This window comes from Perognathus longimembris, chromosome 15 (assembly GCF_023159225.1).
Source record: "Perognathus longimembris pacificus isolate PPM17 chromosome 15, ASM2315922v1, whole genome shotgun sequence".
Taxonomy (NCBI): Eukaryota; Metazoa; Chordata; class Mammalia; order Rodentia; family Heteromyidae; genus Perognathus; species Perognathus longimembris.
The window spans coordinates 52,451,955-52,471,211 of NC_063175.1; the positions used below are offsets into that span (position 1 = coordinate 52,451,955).

General features: G+C 36.0%; 1 protein-coding gene across 1 annotated transcript in view; it reads right to left on the reverse strand.

The window, feature by feature from the left end:
- Positions 1-1,065: 1,065 nt before the first annotated feature.
- Positions 1,066-19,257, reverse strand: part of Cdh19 (cadherin 19) — a 31,259-nt gene continuing 13,067 nt past the window's right edge. Inside the window, exons 7-11 of the mRNA XM_048363283.1 lie at positions 16,739-16,860; positions 11,778-11,899; positions 5,506-5,623; positions 3,334-3,585; positions 1,066-1,592 (exon numbers count right to left, since the gene is read on the reverse strand). Coding sequence (XP_048219240.1) covers positions 1,066-1,592; positions 3,334-3,585; positions 5,506-5,623; positions 11,778-11,899; positions 16,739-16,860 — 1,141 coding nt within the window. The remainder of the gene's footprint in view (positions 1,593-3,333; positions 3,586-5,505; positions 5,624-11,777; positions 11,900-16,738; positions 16,861-19,257) is intronic.

Genomic DNA, 19,257 nt, shown 5'->3' on the forward strand with positions numbered 1-19,257 from the left:
TCCAAACAGTCAAGGGTTTTACTTCCTTTATCATGTAATGAGAAAAGTAACTGTTGTACCTAATTTAATATTCAATAGTTATGAAGACATTGAAGATCACTCATCTTCTATGCTCTTATAAAGAAAAAAACACATTTTGAGATTCCTACCAATATTTATTGATATGAATATCAAATCCGTGTACTTGAACACGATATTTAAGATAAATTATAATTCCAGCTTTAACCCAGACTCTTGTCATTTATCACTGTGAGTAGAAATAGAAATGTCCACCACATGTTCACGCTTCCTACCCTTCAAAGATCGACTATTTGGGTGAGAAAATGTGGTCACGGGCTTTGCGACTTTATGTCGATTTGAAAAACCTATTTGGGGCTGCATACGAAAATAACCCCCCCCCCCCAAAAAAAACAAGCTAAGCACATTGGACTCCCTTTTCTTGCATAGAACAGTAATACGCAAAACAGCACAAAGTTATAATATAGCTCTTTTATTCTTAGATAGTCATTACTTGTACAAATTCGTTGGTTTGAAAGAGGGGCCTTTGGTACGGATTTTTGAATATCCAGTAGAATGAATGGGACCTGCTTGTTTATTCATAGTAAAATGTATTTAGATATAGATAGATTAGATATAGATATAGATATAGATAGATAGATACTTAGATATATCTATATAGATACTTATCTATCTATATAGATATCTGTATCTATCTATATATCTAATATCTATCTATATATAGATAGATATCTATCTATATATATATCTCATCTATCTATATCTATAGATCGATAGATAGATAGATAGATAGATAGATAGATAGATAGATAGATAGATAGATAGATCAAGTACCCTTCAGAGGGCCGAGCTCAGTGCCTTTCCCCGTGATCGATGCCCACCCTCGGGGAGGTGTCCTGGGTGCTGATCGCGGGAGTCCGCGGGGGTGGTGGGGTGGGGTGGTGGGGGAGTCAGGACCTTGGAGAGGGCCCGGCGGTGGGGGGTGGGGGGCGGTGCGCACCCCGCACGAGGCGCCTCCCTCGGGGCGGGGCGGCGGGCGTGGCAGCCCTAGGTGCGGGGCGGGGCGGCGGGGGCGAACATGCAGGCTAACCTTTGAAAGCGCGGCCCCAGCTGGTTCAGGTAGTCAAAGCTCTGCTCCTCCTCCTCCTCCTCCTCCTGCTCCGGATCCCGCGCGGCGGCGGAGCCCAGGGAGCTGAGCGAGCCGGCCGGGGAGCCCGTGCCCTCGAAGGCGAAGGTCTGCAGCGCGTCGAAGGGCGGCGCGCAGGGGTCGGCGTCGGCCTCGCGCAGCTTGTCCCGCATGAAGGTCCGGAAGAGCTCGCTGTCGGGGCCCACCTGCAGCGACGCCCGGCACGCGCTCCTCCGCAGCGGCGCCGCCGCCCGCGCCCCGCGCCGGGCCCGGCGCTCCGGCGGCCGCGCGCTGCGCCGCAGCTCCGCCAGGTCGAAGGCCTCCGTGTCCTCCTCGCCGCCCCCCTCGTCGTCGTACTGGAAGATGGTCTCCCCGAAATCGTGCTCTTTCTCGGGAAACGGGTCCTGCTTCCTGCGCTGTCTCAGCGCCAACAGCAACGGAATCACCCCTAGGGGAGAGGGCGCCTGTGAGGATGGCAAGAACTGGGGAGAGGCCGCTTCCCAGCCTGGCACGGGGTGCCACACGCCCGGGACACGCGCCCGGGCCCCAGGACACACGCCCGGGACACACGCCCGGGACAGTCCCTTAACTCCAGGAGGACACCATGACAAGCGTAGAAGGGTGCAGGGAAATCTCAGGATCCTCGGTCAAACAATGTTGGGGCGAAACCACCCACTGTACACACAGAGTGCGGCTGATCACCTTTAAATCCAAGATCTGATTAATTCTTTTTCATCCTCAGATCCTGGAAGGGAACTAGGTAGAATAATGGAATGTTTTCCCCCTTTGGTTACATGTGGCAATCGTGGTGCTCAGTGATCCATAGGAACGCAAGTTCAGAAAGAAATCATATAATGTTCCTCGTTGAAGCCCAAGCCTTTGGTGTAAATATTTTCGAGGTTTGTGTATCGTTGTCTGTAAATCTAATAGGAAAATTTCAAACAAAAAACTTTACATGTATTCGTTGATTTGACGCTTGTGACACCCGTGCGTCGTCCTTTCCTATTAGAGGTGTGAAAAATGGGGCACGAAGAGGTTTTAATCACAGCCTCAAAAAGACACGGGTGGGGAAGTGAAAGCTCTTATTCAACCTCACAAAATTAATTCAGAGTTGGTCTTCTGTGATATCACATCAATTTCAGAAATGTCAAGGTGTCAGCTACTTGAATCGTAATACTGATTTGTGTAGAATCAATATTTATTACTTCAGACAATTTTTAGAACATGTACAGATGGAACAATTTCAGCACATTTTAATTAAGAAAATAATTGTGTGTGTGTGTGAGTGAGAGAGAGAGAGAGAGAGTGTTCCATGTGCATAATAGATAGCCCACTCCTTACTCAACCTTAGATCTTATGGAGCTGTTAAGTATTTTACAATAAGATATGAAACAAATGTGAAGTAATAATAAGATTAAAAAAAGAACCATGGAGGAAAATGTTTCCTTAAAACTACAGAAGGTGCAAGCAAACGCAAGTAGATAAATTGGGGTGTCATTACAACTGGAAGCACAGAAAGAAAAACTCATAGGAAGGTAATATCAACAATTTCAAGCGAGAGATTGGACACACTAGGCAAACTTGGCTAACTACGAATACATATACTACTCTAAGGAGAAATTAGAATTAAGAACAGGCAAACAGTAGGTAAAGAAATTGTGTCAATAGGAAGAAAAATACAGTGAATATCACTGGTGGACATAGATGAAAACTTCTGTTCAGATGGACAGTGGTGTGACTAGACACAGTGAGGAGGAGGATCAATGGTGAGGAACAAATTCTGGATTCTTTCTGCACAGCAAGGTGACTGTAGTCAAGAATAATGTATTCTATATGGAGAAATGGCTAAAAGAACTTCACATAACTTCATCTCAAAGAAATGATAAGTAATCAAAGGAATACATGTTTAGGCTTCTGACTTGATCAGCCCACATGAGTCTTTCATATTTTTTTCACAATGCAACTGGTCAACAGTGTTCATAAGCAGTCTAAGAGATACAATTCAAAGATCATTGATTTCAGTTTGAAAGAATTATGTATCAATTCAGTTTCTTTCTCTGATCCACTTGGCTAAATATTATACTACGTTTAGAAGAACAAACAACTCTAGACAACCAAGATCATTGCTAGAATAGGATTATCTCTTTTACGTATTCAGTATCTTAGTTTCCAGATTCAGCATTACTTACCAAACATTACCACAGCACAGAGCAAAATAGCTATGATTACTTCCGTCCTGAATCCCAGGGCAAATGGAAGTCCCTTCTCAGCACAGTCCTGGGCACTTCCACTGGCATGACAGTCGCAGACAGTGATGGTCAGGGTATTTGTACTTGTAAGTGATGGAATTCCATTGTCCGCAATTAAGATCGGCAAATAGAAAACTGGGTCTTCTTGAAGGCCAAATCCAGGTCTATTCGTCAAAATTACAGCTGTATTATCTAAAACAAAAAATACATATTCCTAATGTTTTCAGCAATGTAAAATATTTTTATATCCTAGGCACTAAATGTAATAATGAAGAGAAATGAACATCTAAGTTTAAACAAAGTATTTCTTACTAAAATCAAATAAAAATAAAAATATAACATCTACCTCCAAATCGTTCTTGCTTTGGCATGATACAAATCCTTTTTTTTTTTTTTTTTTTTTTTTGCTTAGAGGAATTATTTGAATCAGTTCCAACTTGTCTTTGATAAATATAGGCATTGCATTTGTAGCACACATGAAATAAGTTTTGTCATAAATATTACTATTTACAAGAAATACTAATACTGAACTTATGTTTTCAGTTTTACCTGGATAATAGCACCTAGTGATGCTTTTTTTCTAATACCTAAAAATCATTATTTCCACAGACACTGGAAATACAAATGATTTTAATTATGAATATAATAAAACACAATCTCAAATACTGCTAATTTAAAATATGTAATTTTAATAGTAGAAATGATGCTACCAGGATATTTCAGTGGACTTTAGCTATTCATTTTCTTTCATTATTACGTATTCATTTTATGTTTAAAATGTGGAAAATTTTTAAAGATTTGTCTTTCTCTTTCATTCATGTAGAGATCTACCCAGAATATTGAGAGAATGTACATACTCCAAGGCATGTGAAATGATTCTTCTCTAAATCACAAAAATAATAAAAAATGACCTAGTTTGTGTAAGTTTTATGTGTCCCAGAATTGAATTTCATCTTGGTTTTTATCAGATTAACCATAATTACCCTCCACTTCAAATGTTATGAAGCCATCAGACAAATTTCAAAAGATAGTAACACTAACATGCTAAGAAACTCAAGCTTTTGAAACACAGATGTGCTTATAAGTTTCCTAAAAGCATCTTTCAAAAAACCAATGATATTGAAGTCCATAAAGTCCAACTAAATATAATAACTAGGTAGATTTAAGAGAAATAAGAAGCAACTCAAATTGATCATCTGTTTCATTAAATTATTCTTACTCAAACACTAATTCAAACTTATTTTTCTTTACATTTCAGTGTAACTACTTTGTCCTCATAATTTAGTCAATATTGATGTAAAATAGATAATCCATAACACAAAGTTTATAAATATATATATATAGTATTGATTTTTAAAATTTTTATCATATGAACAGATATTACCTTCACAGGTGAGATTAGAATTAAATGAAGAGAAATATGTGTCCATACACTGTCACAAATGATCTTGAGATCAGAGCTTAATATCAATTGTAAAGAATATGATCAGGAGTTAGGTAACTTATATTTGAGTAATTAATAGAGTATTGATTACAAAGAAAATTAAAATCATATTATATCCAAAAATATCTTCCTGAAACAAATCAGAGTGGCTTTTTATAGTGAAGCCACTGCTGTAAGAGATAATAGAAATTATAACTCAGCACACAACATTTGTCCAATGTTACATTCTTCAACTGATAAAACTAGTTTGGGTTTTTTTGCAAAATAAAAAGATTAGACAAACTAATTTCATATATTTATGGAAACTAATGAAGACTCCAAATATATACAAAACAATTAAACAAATCTTATTATAAGACACAGATTTAAGAAGAACTTAGAGGAGATGCTAAAGGAGCTAAGGAGACAGAGCTACCAAAGCTAGTCAGTCGGTAAAACAGCTAAGAGCCACTGAATACGTCAAAAATGTCTTCTAATTCATGGAAATGAAGGAATGGAGCTGATTTCTCTGGCAATTTGGAATACATTTTCCATTGTAGTCAATCTTTTCATGCACTCAATGATATCATGTTGCATAAATAATATAGAACACAATATCACAAATTAACTAGAAATCAAACTCAATTTACAAAGAATACATTGAGAAAAACAGGAGTGAATGACATTACCTTGATTATCTATAAGTGTAAAACTTGAGTTATTTGTGTCTTCTGTAGATAGATTAAAGTAAAAATGGTGATCTTCTAGAGATTCATCTCTATCCACTGCACTGAGTGTCTGAATAATCTAGAAAAATAAAACAGTTATAAATTTATTAAATAAGTTAATATAAATTAAATGAACAGGTTTGTTTATTGTTTTTCACTTTGATTAAAATCTTGGATTAAAATTTAACAAAAATCATTGAGGACATTGTGGAGGATGTCAAATTAATAGAAACATTAAAATATTTTCTAAGGACAAAGTTATGTATATCTATTCTGTCAATAGAGAGTTATAAGACTACATACCAAAAGGGCTCTTGTACATTAATCACAAAGAAAAGTTTATTATGCACTCTCAAAACACTGTTATTATATATCAAAACTTGCTCCAACCCTTCCATCCTTAATTTTTCTTCCTCATCTGAATTTCAGTCATTTTGATTTGCTGAACTTACATATTTCTCCCATGTGCTTAGAGAAAATCTGTGCCAGAGTTATTGGCTTTCTAAAGTATTTCCTAAAGTAATGAGTTTTTTAATTGATTTTTTTCAGAAATAATGCATTAAAAGCTTTAGTGGGCAATGTGTATGATTTCCTTTGACTCATAAAGATTATAGGAAAACTCTTGCACATCAAATCTGTTTTATTAGGCATTTCAGATCACAAAAAGCAAAGCAATGCATTCAATGCAGATATGAATGAATTAGTTTTCAATTAGTTATTTTATTTTAAGACATGAATGTGTCAGTCAAATAGTTCGGCACTGTCAGAAGAGGAAGATATACTTGTCAAGATCACATAGTGAGATTGTAATTAATTCTGGAAATTAAGAAAAATTGACTGTGGAAATTGGTGTTTTGAGTTTGCTAGAATTAAAGTGCCTTTAACAATGGGGTGCAGTAAGATTCTCCTTAGTTTCAAGATGACAGATCCAATTTGATAAAAGTTACAGTTCACAGAACATACATCTCTCCGCATGCACGAAGAACACTATGAAATTATCTCAATCTGTAATTTATTTCTGTGCATTTTATACATTTCCTCGTAGCACATTTCTAATTAAGTCATAATCATTCTGTTCGCTAAGTAATATGGGGAAAATGTAGTTTCCTTTCACTTATGCTTAAAATAATAAATGTAGACATAATGATGTATCAGGGTAGAGCTTTTAGATTAGATCACCATGTGGTTTTATATAGACTTAGTTGGGGGGTGGGGCTTAGAAGACTGATAGCTTGAATTCTAACTTTGCCAATTTACAAATTCTTTAATGTCAAAAGTTGGAGACTTAACTTTTAGGATGCATTTTTAGAATGACATCACTGAACTTGTCAAAGAGCATCATGTGTAATTAGTACATATGCACTAGGAGAGTTCTATGACAACAACCTTCTGTGGAGATTTGCATAGGATAAGGTCACATATTTATGGGAATTGAATCAATTGGATCCGTATTTGATGAGATACTATTAAACATATATATATATATATATATATATATATATATATATATATATATATATATATGTTGTAGCTTTTCAGACAAAGAGGCTCTTTATAAAACAAAAGAGGCCCTCTATCCAAATGCATGAAGACTTGAGAAAACTACACAGACATTAAATGTGTGTGTGTGTGTGTATTCACATAAATTAAGATTGTTGTCAGCATCATCTAAGCAAATCAGTCACACAGGGCTTCATCAACTCCTCCTCAGAGAAAACGAAAATTACAACCCCTTATATTTGCTTCATCAACTGATTTCCCACTAAGGCAAACCTTGCTGATTTCCACAGCTTCCAGAAATAGAAAAACACAGGCGTAAAAGAACTGGTCAGTCCAACCATCACATGTCTGCCTGTCACATGTCCGTCCATCCATCACATTGTCCCCCTGTCCGTCTGTGAAATGTCCATCCGTCACATGTGCCCCCATCATATGTCCATCCGTCTGTCACATATCCATCTGTTCGGCACATGTCTGTCCGTCACATGTCGGTCAAATTCTGGTACCTGGAGGTCACATTTCCATCACACATCCATGTCTCTCACATGCCCGTTGATTGTCAAACACGTGAGTCACATGTCAGTCACATGTCGGGCGTAGGTTGGTCACAGGCCTGTCACATGCCTGTCACATGCTAGTCATGTGTCAGTCACATGTCAATCGCATGTCTGAAGCATGTCAACCGGATGTCAGTGACATGGCAATCACATGTCTATCTCATGTCAGTCACATGTCTGTCTCATGCCAGTCACATGTTGGTCACATATGAATCCCTTCTCGATCACATGACGGTCACATGTCAATCACCTGTCAGTCGCTTCTCAATCAAATGTCAGTCGCATGTCAGTCACATGACAAACACATGTCCTTTGCATGTTGGTCGCATGTTGGTTGCATGTGGGTCACTTGTCTTTCACATGGCAGTCACATGTCTCACCTGTCAGTCACATGTTAGTCACATGACAATCTCATGTCGGTCACACATGTGTCTCATGTCTGTCACATGTTGGTCACATGTCAGTCGCATGCCAGCCACATGTCAATCACATGTTGGTCACATGGCCTTTCCATTTTGGTCACATGCATGTTGTGTGTCAGTCACATGTCCATCGCATGTCAGTCACATGTTGTTCGCATGTCGGTCATGTGTCCATCGCATGTTGGTTATGTGTTGGTCACATGTCAGTCACATGTTGGTCGCATGTCAATAGCATGTTGGTTGCATGTCAGTCACATGTTGGTCACATGTCAGTCACATGTCTCTTGAATATCTGTCCCCTGTATGTCGCATGTCCGTTTCTCCTCCCATCACATGTTCATGTGACGGGCAGAAGGAGCGACAGATTCCCAGCCCCCCCATGGTGGGGGGGTGGAATTCCAGTCCCAAATTGGATTCTTCTTTTGACTGAATGGCCGAAACTCTTGGGTCCCTCATTTGAATAAGGGGCGGTGTCTTGGATCCTTCATTTGAATAAAAGGGAGTGTCTTGGGTCCTCACTTGAATAAAGGGGAGTGTCTTGGGTCTCTCATTTGAATAAAGGGCAGTGTCTTGGGTCCCTCATATGAATAAAGGGAGTGTCTTGGGTCCCTCTTTTGAGTAAAGGGCAGTGTCATGACTGGTGCAGAAAGAAAATATAAAAAGCAAACATATACAGAGACATATGCATGATACACAAACCCAGTGACCAGGGTATGGTATCCACAGGGGAGTAGTACAATGTGAAACTCCTTTGAACAACTAACTTACAGCTTAAGAAAATGCAGACCAGGAAGCCGAAACATGTTTTGTAGGAGGGAGCTGTGACTCAAGAAAGGGCAGGGGAATGGAGAGAAAAAAAGATGGATGAATACGGTCATTATAGCCAGTGACTACGTGTCGACATGGAATCTTTCAAAAGTAACTAGCTGAACGAGTAGATAAGGTGGAAGGGATAACATTGATCAAGACACATATTTATTAATTGATATTTTGAATTGAAACCACTTTGTACAACTGCTTAAATAAAAAAAAAACAAGAAAAGTTAATTCTATGCAAATACTGGTTATACTGTATTGCTTATGGAATAACAACTTGGAAGATAAAACCTCTACATGATTTTTTTAAAAAAGTAAAAAAAAAAACAAAAACCCAATTAGTCAGATGAGCTTATTGAAACAGTTTTAAGTTAAATCCAAACATGCACACTTTATCTCTGTGATAACAAAAGTCATTTGGGCACCATTGATTAAGGACCTTCAGCTTTTCTCAGAATGTAAAAACGAGAATGATTTTGTCTGTGTTGTCAAATACAATTACAAGTGAATCTGTTTGTTGATTTGGTTATATTTCAGTGGTATTTATGCATAGTTACTTAACTAAACATACTGATGTCCTAAATTTGTGGGAGAAAAAGTTAGCTATTTATTTTTAGGCTAATATTGCAGAGAGTTCTGAAGGAAAATCAAATTAATATGCAATGCACGATTCACAGCATGGCATAATAAAATAAATAGACGTACATACAATCAATGTTTCGTAAGTAAAATATGACCAAATATTGGCAGTTTCAGAAGTTTCCCATTTTATAGAGCTATCAACAATATTCAATTATGAAGGTAACAGTGGGAAGAAATGTGATCATTTTCAAGTATTAATCATTTTGTAGTCTATATTTTGATAATTAAAAGGGGGCACAAATAGGCTCACTTTTTTTTTTTCTAGTACTAGGAGTTAAACTCAGAGCCAGAGCACTGTCCTGAGCTTCTTCTCAATGTTAGCTTTCGACCACAGCACAACTTCTGTTTTTTTCTATTTCCGAGGTACTGGGGAATCGAATCCAGGGCTCCTTGCAGGCTATGCAAGTGCTAAGCCACATTCCCAGTCCTTGGGACTGCCTATAAAATGTCATGGTTTTTAAGGGCTATTGTCTCAAGTAAATTACATTGAGTGAAGTTGTCTTCTCATTACCTCACATAGTTTTATCCAGATGAAATTTTTAGAAGGTGGGAAAGAAAGGAAAAATAGAAGTGTTACTGTTGATTTATACACGAAGGATTCATGTTCTGTACTTTCAGGTTATTGTATAACTTGAAAAGACTGATGAGTGATAAACATTTCCTGTTATTGCAACAATCTTTTCAGAAATTTTGTTTGGCATTGTTTCTTATGTTATATTCCCATATTGCATATACTTGAATTAAATTTATGGACACTTACCCTTGTGGTTTTCAGAATACTAACCCATCCCTACAATGTTCTAAAATTAACATTAGAAAACAGATGTTAACTATTATCTTCTCTGAAAAACAAGTTGCCTCTTAAGATATGTGGGTTAGTGCAACAAAATAAAAAGAAACAGGAGAAAACATTTAATGAATAAATTAAATGAATAAAATAATTTGAATACTCTATTCAATGTACTCATAGGATGAAGAAAGCCAAACCATCAAATGTACAAGGATATACTGAACTCTCACTGGAAATCTATGAATATGCTTTCAAGCATATTCAGTAATTCAATATGACCCACAAAATAATAGAAAAAAACCCTTTATATTTTTGTCAACATGATGATCACTTGGGCTATGAAGACAATATTTACTTGGAAATTGAAAGATTTGTCTTCTTACTTACAAAATAAGCTATCACAGTTAAGCAACCCCCAACATCTCAAAATAAATCCAGCATTATAGTTTACCAACTATTTTTGCTGCCAATAATTGTTGGTAAACTACAGATTATACTGACTATATCTTTCATAAAATATTTTGTGCAGTGTCACATGATTGTAAGACTTACCTACCTCTGTTGAAATGCATAGAACACCTGATAGGATATCCAAAATATTGTTTCTCGTTCTTTTCAATTATTTTAAAATCTTACAGTTGGTCCTCAAGTATGCAGAAATTTATATTAAGAAAATTAAAAAGTGGCTCATCAACAATCCTCACAACAAAATTCAAAGAAGTCTAACCAGTTAAAATTATTTTATTTTAAGCATTTGTCAAATCAAGTTATAAAATCTGGGTGTTTTTGATTTGATGTGAATGTTAGAGAGAATCGATAAATGTTGCTTTTCCAGGATGATTTATTGAATGTTATAGAATCTAATTACCTCAAATTGTGTTACTTCAAGACTCATTAAGTTGGTTGCTCTATTAAATTAGAAGCCAATTTGAAAAGCTACTTCTATTTTCCTGTCTTTAAGATGCTCTATTGGGTAAATGGCATTCAAAAACACCATTTGATTGGGTTATTATTCCTAAATTAAATAAAATCTATCAATCTAAATTGTATTTTATGCACATTTTACCTATTTGTTAAAATCTATATACACAAAGTGTCAAATATGCTTTCTATAATACACTAAAAGCACATTAAAAGTGTCTGTCTCCTGTGAATACTAGTAATAAGTATTCTAATATACAGTAATATGTTCCTAATTGTTTATGACAAGGGTATGTTCTGAGTAATGCATCATTAGGTGACTTTGCCTTTGTGGGAGCATGGTAGAATTCATTCATGTACAGCTAGATTCTAAAACATTTAGTTCTTAAAGACACCAGGTCATGATTCTTAAATGTAGTGACTTGATTATTGAAATGAGTCCACTCAGTATAACAAGTAAATTGTGCAATATAAATACTCTTGCATGAAACATGTACAATCAGCATTATATACTGTTGTGTATTATAATTCATAATATATGTTACCATAAGGTATTGCTTAGACCTTGGTGAATTGATTTCTTACCTGTCCAGAGTCTGCATTTTTACACACATAAGTCTCGTAGTACTGAGAAAATTCAGGAGCGTGATCATTAATATTGAGAACTTGTATATACACAGGGATTGAAGAAATCTGTTGTTCATTTTCTGCAAAAAATAAATATACAGAATGAAGAAAATAGTTAATTCTCTAGTAAAGATTTTGCATAAGTTACATTAGAGGCTACTGGAAATATCATGAGACAGCTTTTGCTGTTCAGTTCTAATTTTACTCCATTGTGGTCAGAGAGGATATAGTATGCTTTCCAGTTTTCTTAAATCTACTGTCACTGGCTTCATACCATGCAGTGTGTTCTAATTTGGAGAATGTTCCATGCAGTGCCAAGAAGAATGTACTTGCTACTTGATGTAAATGTAACACCCGCCATAGATCACCTTGACAATGAAATTAAATTTTAAAAAGTAACTACATTAATAGTCACACAATGTATCAAGTTTCAGCGTGAGATAAACAAAACCTCTTCAGAGAAGAAACACAGAAGCATGGATCATGCTTGTCAACATTATTGGTTGGTTGGAAGAAAGCCTTACAACATCAGCTGATTTAATTCCTACATTAAGAACACTAGTTGAAATATCTTTGCTTTAAAATTTAAGGATAACCGTGGAAAGAAGTGAAGACTGAAGTGTGGTTAATTCAGAAAACGATTTGTCAAAACAGATACCATTGTTATTCATAATTATCGAGAGAGAAAACATAGTACAAGACAAAGACAGTATTTTGTTTCTCATTAATTATATTAGTTTATTAAACTTATTGGTTTTGAAATCATTCTTCATTGTTGATTCCTCCTATCTTCATGTAGAGGTTTGGAGAGAAGGTTGCAGAGGCTTCAAACTTACCTTATACAAAATAGAAGCCACAACTTCCTCAAATTTTAATGTCAGCTTTAAAATCTGTCCTTATTAGAATTATGAAAAAATACACTGAGATGTAAATAGAAGATACTCAATGAAATAAACTCATCAAGAGTAATTTCTCAAAACTCATTCTAAGTCTCCAGTTACCTTACAAACTAGATATTTTATAAGTGATAAGTGAAATCGTAATTGAGGATATTGGCTATTTTTACTAGTGAATTTCAAGGAATCATAGTTTTTTTTTGTCATTGTTTGGCTTTTTTCTTTAGTCTGCACGCCATTATAATATAGCAAGTCTCTAGTGAGCGTCCATGGAATCCTTCAATACACTGATACAGTTCTGGTGTCCGAATGGTTCATGGACACAGTTGTAGAGAATAAGTGGTGTCATTTTCTTTTCCTTCTTACACTGGATGCTACTAATCAGTTGGAGGCTGTGAGCATAGTTTTTGAGAAGATAGCTTCTTGGTTTGTGTTATGGTATGCTAGAGATTAAGTACTTGACTATCACGTTTAAAGAGAAAATATAAACACACAATTATGTTATCCAAAGATTATGCAGTTAGATGTAAGCATACACAGTTATTTGATCCATCATTTCTGTGGATGGTAGGTATATGACAACTTAATAATAGTATTCTTCGGATTAAGAGCTACATATAATTAGTGGGATAAGTTATAATTATACTGCCTGCCTAAACTCAGTGGCATTCATTCATTCAACTATGTTCCAATTTCACTAAAAAAAAAAAAAGATTATTTGGATCTAATTGTAAAACTGCACATTTTAAAAACTCTAATAACTAGTAATTCACATTTTTTGGTTTGTCTAATTTAAGAAAGAAAATGCTACATTCTTACTTTTAATATATGAGCTTGATGTGTAGTCATTTCTATAAACTCAATAAATTTTAATATTTCAATACCTAAAATTTCAATAGCTGGAATACATATCTTGCAGAAAATCAATGAGGGCCAGTCTTTGCTTAACCTAACATGAATTCTTTCTCACAGTAGCTTTGTAAAGATGGGCATCGCAAACTACTTCATCTCAGAAATATTCAGTGATGAAGACTGCCTCTTAGAGTAAACATCTTTGTGTTTTCTAACTCTAATACACGGGACATTTCTTTGTTTCCAAGAAGCCTTTTCTCCATTGTCACATTTCTCTTTACTTTTTGCTGTCTAGCCAGAAAAATTGGCACTCCTCCTATTATGTTTCCACAGAGCTATTCATTACACTGCAAACGCATGTGAGCTGCCTTCCACTCCATGGTGCGACCCGCAAACTGGCCAGTAAAGTGAGGGAGAGCACAGATACCGGAAGAAAGCCCCAGGAAAACCCAGAACAAGCAAGCCTGTTGGAATTCCATGCAGACGTCATTACAAGAATGGGTTACTGAAATTTTTCATATTCAGTTTTAATACTTCACGGTGACATGTTAAATCCCAGAAGAAAACAATAGGAATCATTGTGCACAGGTTTTATTTTGTGTTGTATCTATTAATTTTATTATAATTAATATGATTGATTGGATAACTGACTCATAATTGTAAGTGCAATATCCAAATGAAAAATTTGTTTGTTTGTTTTTTAATGGTATTTCACCGCTTCAAAATAAAAGTATATGCCTATGAAAGAAAAAAAAGGTCCTCTTTAAAATTCAGCTTTTAAAACAGATTAATTTGAATATGAATTGCCCTTATATTGATATCTACAGCCAGTTTATATACCAATCATATACTTAATATTCTATAGAATAATAACTTCAAAATATAGCTTTTTAAATTTTTTAAAAGTCAATTTGGCCCATCGTCTTTTTTTTTTTTTTTTTTTTTTTGGCCAGTCCTGGGCCTTGAACTCAGGGCCTGAGCACTGTCCCTGGCTTCTTTTTGCTCAAGGCTAGCACTCTGCCACTTGAGCCACAGCGCCACTTCTGGCCATTTTTTTCTGTATATGTGGTGCTGGGGAATCGAACCCAGGGCCTCATGTATACAAGGCAAGCACTCTTGCCACTAGGCCATATCCCCAGCTTCCCATCGTCTTTGCTTTCACAAGCTGAAACTATTTCATTTGTGGACATCTAAAGAGGATTGCAAAAGAGGGTCAAAGCAAACAAGGAATTAACGGGAAGAGAGAACGTTCTTACCAGAATGGCTATTGCACAAACAGAAACATGTCACCTACATAGCTCATGGCTATTTAAAGTAACATTTCTTCAAAATCCTTGGTTATCTGTCTACAAAACGGTACATTCTCTGGGCCCTCCGACTGATTCTGTACTAAACCTTAGTGATGAGTTGGCCTTTAAGTTCTGGCACAGTTCTTACTATGTTATTTTTCAAGATAGGTCAAAATGGTAGTACAGGTTTTCCCTGATTGCCTGGGTCCTGCGTTAGACCCTTTAGCTACTGTGGAAGAAGTTACTGCCCTGAGCCCACCATTCTTCCAGGATGCACGGGAAATCTGTGTAGAGAGAGACCACAGGGAGAGAATCTCAATGGAGAGAGATGCCAAGCTATTCCAAGCTCTCCCAGTTTGCTCTTCTGTATCCCGCTGCTATCTGATTATAATTACAGGAGAGATCCTAAGCCAGAGCACCTCTTGGAGCTCTAAAAGATTACAAAATGATTGGCTGGTTTTTCCTATGAAGAACTTGTCTTGGTTTAGACAGTAATACTAGCTACTGCATCATTCTTTCCTCTTCTCCATTTTCTCTTCATAACCTCGGGAATGCTGTTAGGAATGACTTATTTGCTATTAAGCTACAAAAACATGTTGTCATATGGCCATACCTTCCCATATCTTTTCTAATGGTTGATTTCTTCCTCCTCCTCCTCCTCCTCCTCATTCTTCTTCTTCCTCCTCCTCCCCCTCCTCTCCCTCCCCCTCCTCTTCCCCCTCCCCTTCCCCCTCCCTCTCTTCCTCCTCCCTCCTCTTCTTGAGCCAGTCAATCCTGGAGCTTGAACTCAGGGCTTGTGTTCAGACACTGAATTTTTTTTGTGGTCCAGGCTAGAACTGTACCAACTGACCAACAGCTCCATTCAGGCTTTTTGGTGATTAAGTGGAGAAAAGAGTCTCACAAATTTTCCTGTAGAGGTGACTTCTAATTACAATCCTCAATAACTCATTTCATCTTTACTGTTTAAATTTAATTATAATTTTATCCACCAAATAGATTAAGGCATGGACATTCCAAGTCTGACTTCTAGAACAACCACTTGTTAACTCTAGAATCTAATCTGAACATGATTCAGTCATGGATTTCATTTCTTATTTTATCCTTTAGCCATTAATTCCGAAGTAGTAATAAATCAACACATGAAATTATTTCAGGACTTTTCCTAGTTGTAAATCTGAGGAACAATGTATTTTAAATAATTATTGAAATTGGTTCCCATCTATAAGGTTCTTAGGTAATTTGTAACTCTTGGAAAGTTCACACGTCCTTGCTGCCCTTTTATTTTATTTTATTTTTTTCATTTATTTTTATTATTACTGTTTTTGCAGAGTTGCTATACAGAGGGGGTTATAGTTACATGAATCAGGTAATGAGCACAAATCTTTTTGAGCTATGTCTCCTTCGCTCCCTCCCAGGTTTCCTTCATTTTCTACTCACAAGATGTACATTTCTTTATTCATAATGTCTAGTGAATACCACGGTGGTATTTGTTCAGCCCTGTTCCACCATCTCTGTGCTCCCCTCCTGCTACCAGATACAAACTAACAAACAGTGCAGAAGGAATTGAAAACAAAAACAGTAACATGAGCAACTGAAAAATATCTCTTGTTCCTTTTCTTAGAGTTCATTACGTAAAACATTATAGAATCAACACAGAAGTCCCTCTGTGGACGAATAGATAAAATAATTATTCGCATCCACCAGAAAGAATGATATTGTATCTTACAGAAGGAGGCGGGAAAGATAGGAAAAATTATATTAAGGGAAGTAAGCCAGAGCCAAAGAAACACAGGCTGCAATGGTTTTATTCATCTGTGGTAACTAGAAAGTGCCTATAAATGTACACGGAAACACAGTGTCCATTTCCTGAACATGTACTTACCTGTTTCCATGGCTGTGACACTCAGGTTGAACCAAGCCACATCCTCTCTGTCCAGCGGCTCCGTGGTGATTATGGTGCCACCATCATCAGTAAGGAACATTTCACTTTCGGTAATAGAATATCTGTCCCCAAAGGAAAGGATTCTTTAGTGTTATCCTGTTTTCAATGTAACAGTAAAAGAATCCATATTATACATTTGTACTACATAGTTAAAAGAAACATTTCATGTGTATAAGATCTAACTTAATAGGGACAATAAAAATCAGTCTAGATTTTAAAGTGTCTACCATCCTCATGTCCGTGAAAAACATTAAGTTGATAAATTACTTGGTTAAAAATAAGTGGCAAAGACCATTTGCAAAGAGAAGTGTGAATAAGTCATGGGAAAAAAAGTAATTCTTAGTAAGCCAATTATATTTTAAATCAAAGAAACCTATCCTGCCCTTCCCTGCCTCTGCTCTTTTCTCCTAGACCTCACGCCTTGCTAGCTAAACAGTGAATTCTATCACATTTTCTTAATTGTTGATATACAGAAAATGTCTATTTTTCATTGTTTACACCAGACAACTTGATGATAAAAATAAATTCTCTACTTAGGAAATTAACCCTTAACTCTTTCAAGACTGATGTAATATTTTAGACACTAGAAATATTTCAGATCAACTCTCTTTTCCTTTGAAATTATACATATTGATTACATATATAATGCAGCAGGCCTGGCAGGAATTCAAGTCATGTAATTTAAGTAATGCATCAAGTCAGGAAAATGATCTCCAATCTACAATGAAAGAAGCCTTTGAAGTACTCAGCATGTTTCATCAGCTTGCAAAAAATTAATAATAAAAATTGAAGAAGACTAGTAACTAGGGTTCACTGATGACTTCTCATTTGCACACACACTCCTGAAAACTTTCATGAGACTTCAGTGGGATTTGCCCTAATTATATGGCAAAAATGAGAATATTATCATCTTAAATTGACAGGCTTCAAAATATTATACTAATTTCCAGCTTCATGTTCAAGAGAATATTAAACTAAAACTTAGAGACTGAAGTCTTAGAGGATTTTATTTTAAATAGATTCCATTTCAAACATTAAATAGTATTTTATTGAAATATTCACTACCAACTGTATATTCCACCGAATAATCTGGTTAGCAAATATAAAACTATTTTAACAGATGCTAATATGATATTAAACATCTAATCATTTCCCTATAAAACACCATTTTCCTAAAAAAAAATCAAAAAGCTTGGTAAGAACTTTTAGTGTCTCAGTGTAATAAGGATCTCTTAGGAATTAAGAAGACACATGGCTAAAATAAATATGTCCACTGGAAAATTAAAATGGAAATTAAAACAAGCATGGCCCTCTAGAAAAGATGGATAAGCTACCAATTATATGTGATATATATTATTTATTTTTATTCCTCATTGAAAAGCAATATTTGATTATTTACAGTTTTATTTCATTTATTTATATGATCAACTTTTTCTGACCGTGGTATAAATTATGAATATCTAGTATGTATATGCATACATAAATATAATATCTATAAGTAACCGGATGGAATTACATACAATTTTTACATGTATCAATATGTGTATGTACATGGATTAACATATACATTATATGTATACATGTTCACACATACATGCCTACATACATGTACAAGAGAAAATATTAATATTTCAAAAATTTTTAATAGAATGTAGACATCAGAATTGGTTAGTAGTAAGAAATTATTTTAAAGTTTTATAATATAATCGTCCAATTCAAACTAGTCATTGTTGCTTTTTTCACTCGTTCAGTTAAGCACACAGTTAGGGAAGGCTGAAGGTGTCACTCAACAGGAAGAACCCTTTGTGTGAGGGAGCCAGTCAAATCAGAACGCAAGGCAAGGAAGGAGCTCCATCCCTGGCGATGGCAAATAGAACAAAGCAAAACAAAGACTAAGAAGTGTACTCACGGCCTCATGTATGAAACTGTAACCCTCTCTACATCACTCTGACAACAAATTAATTAATTAAAACGAGAGCAACTGATACCGGAATCAATTTAGTCTTACAAAACTGCCATGAAAATCCTAAAGGATTACCTTAAGCCTCAAATCTGGGTTTTTCTACTAAAATGTTATATACAAACATAGCTTTATTGCTCTTCTAAAAATAAATCATTGGTTTGTCCAATTCTATGAGCTCAGCTATAACGGTAATTGCATTTTGCCAGTTTTCCCTCTTACATTCCCTCTCCTTCCCATGACCCGCTGTGGGACTGCAAATGGCGCTTTGCTCCCATGTCTGATGGGTCCCCTTCATACATTCTTTCTATCTTTCTCTTTCATGTCTCAGATGCAACAGAAAAGCTTTGGAGCATCATGTTATAAAATGTTTCTTAAATAAGTGAAGATTCTGTGTTACTGGCAAGACTAACCCAGCAGTGTATGGCCTTTGACTTTGAATTGATTGACAAGGAAGAAATAGAGGGGTGCAATTCTTTTATAACCCAACTTTATCTTT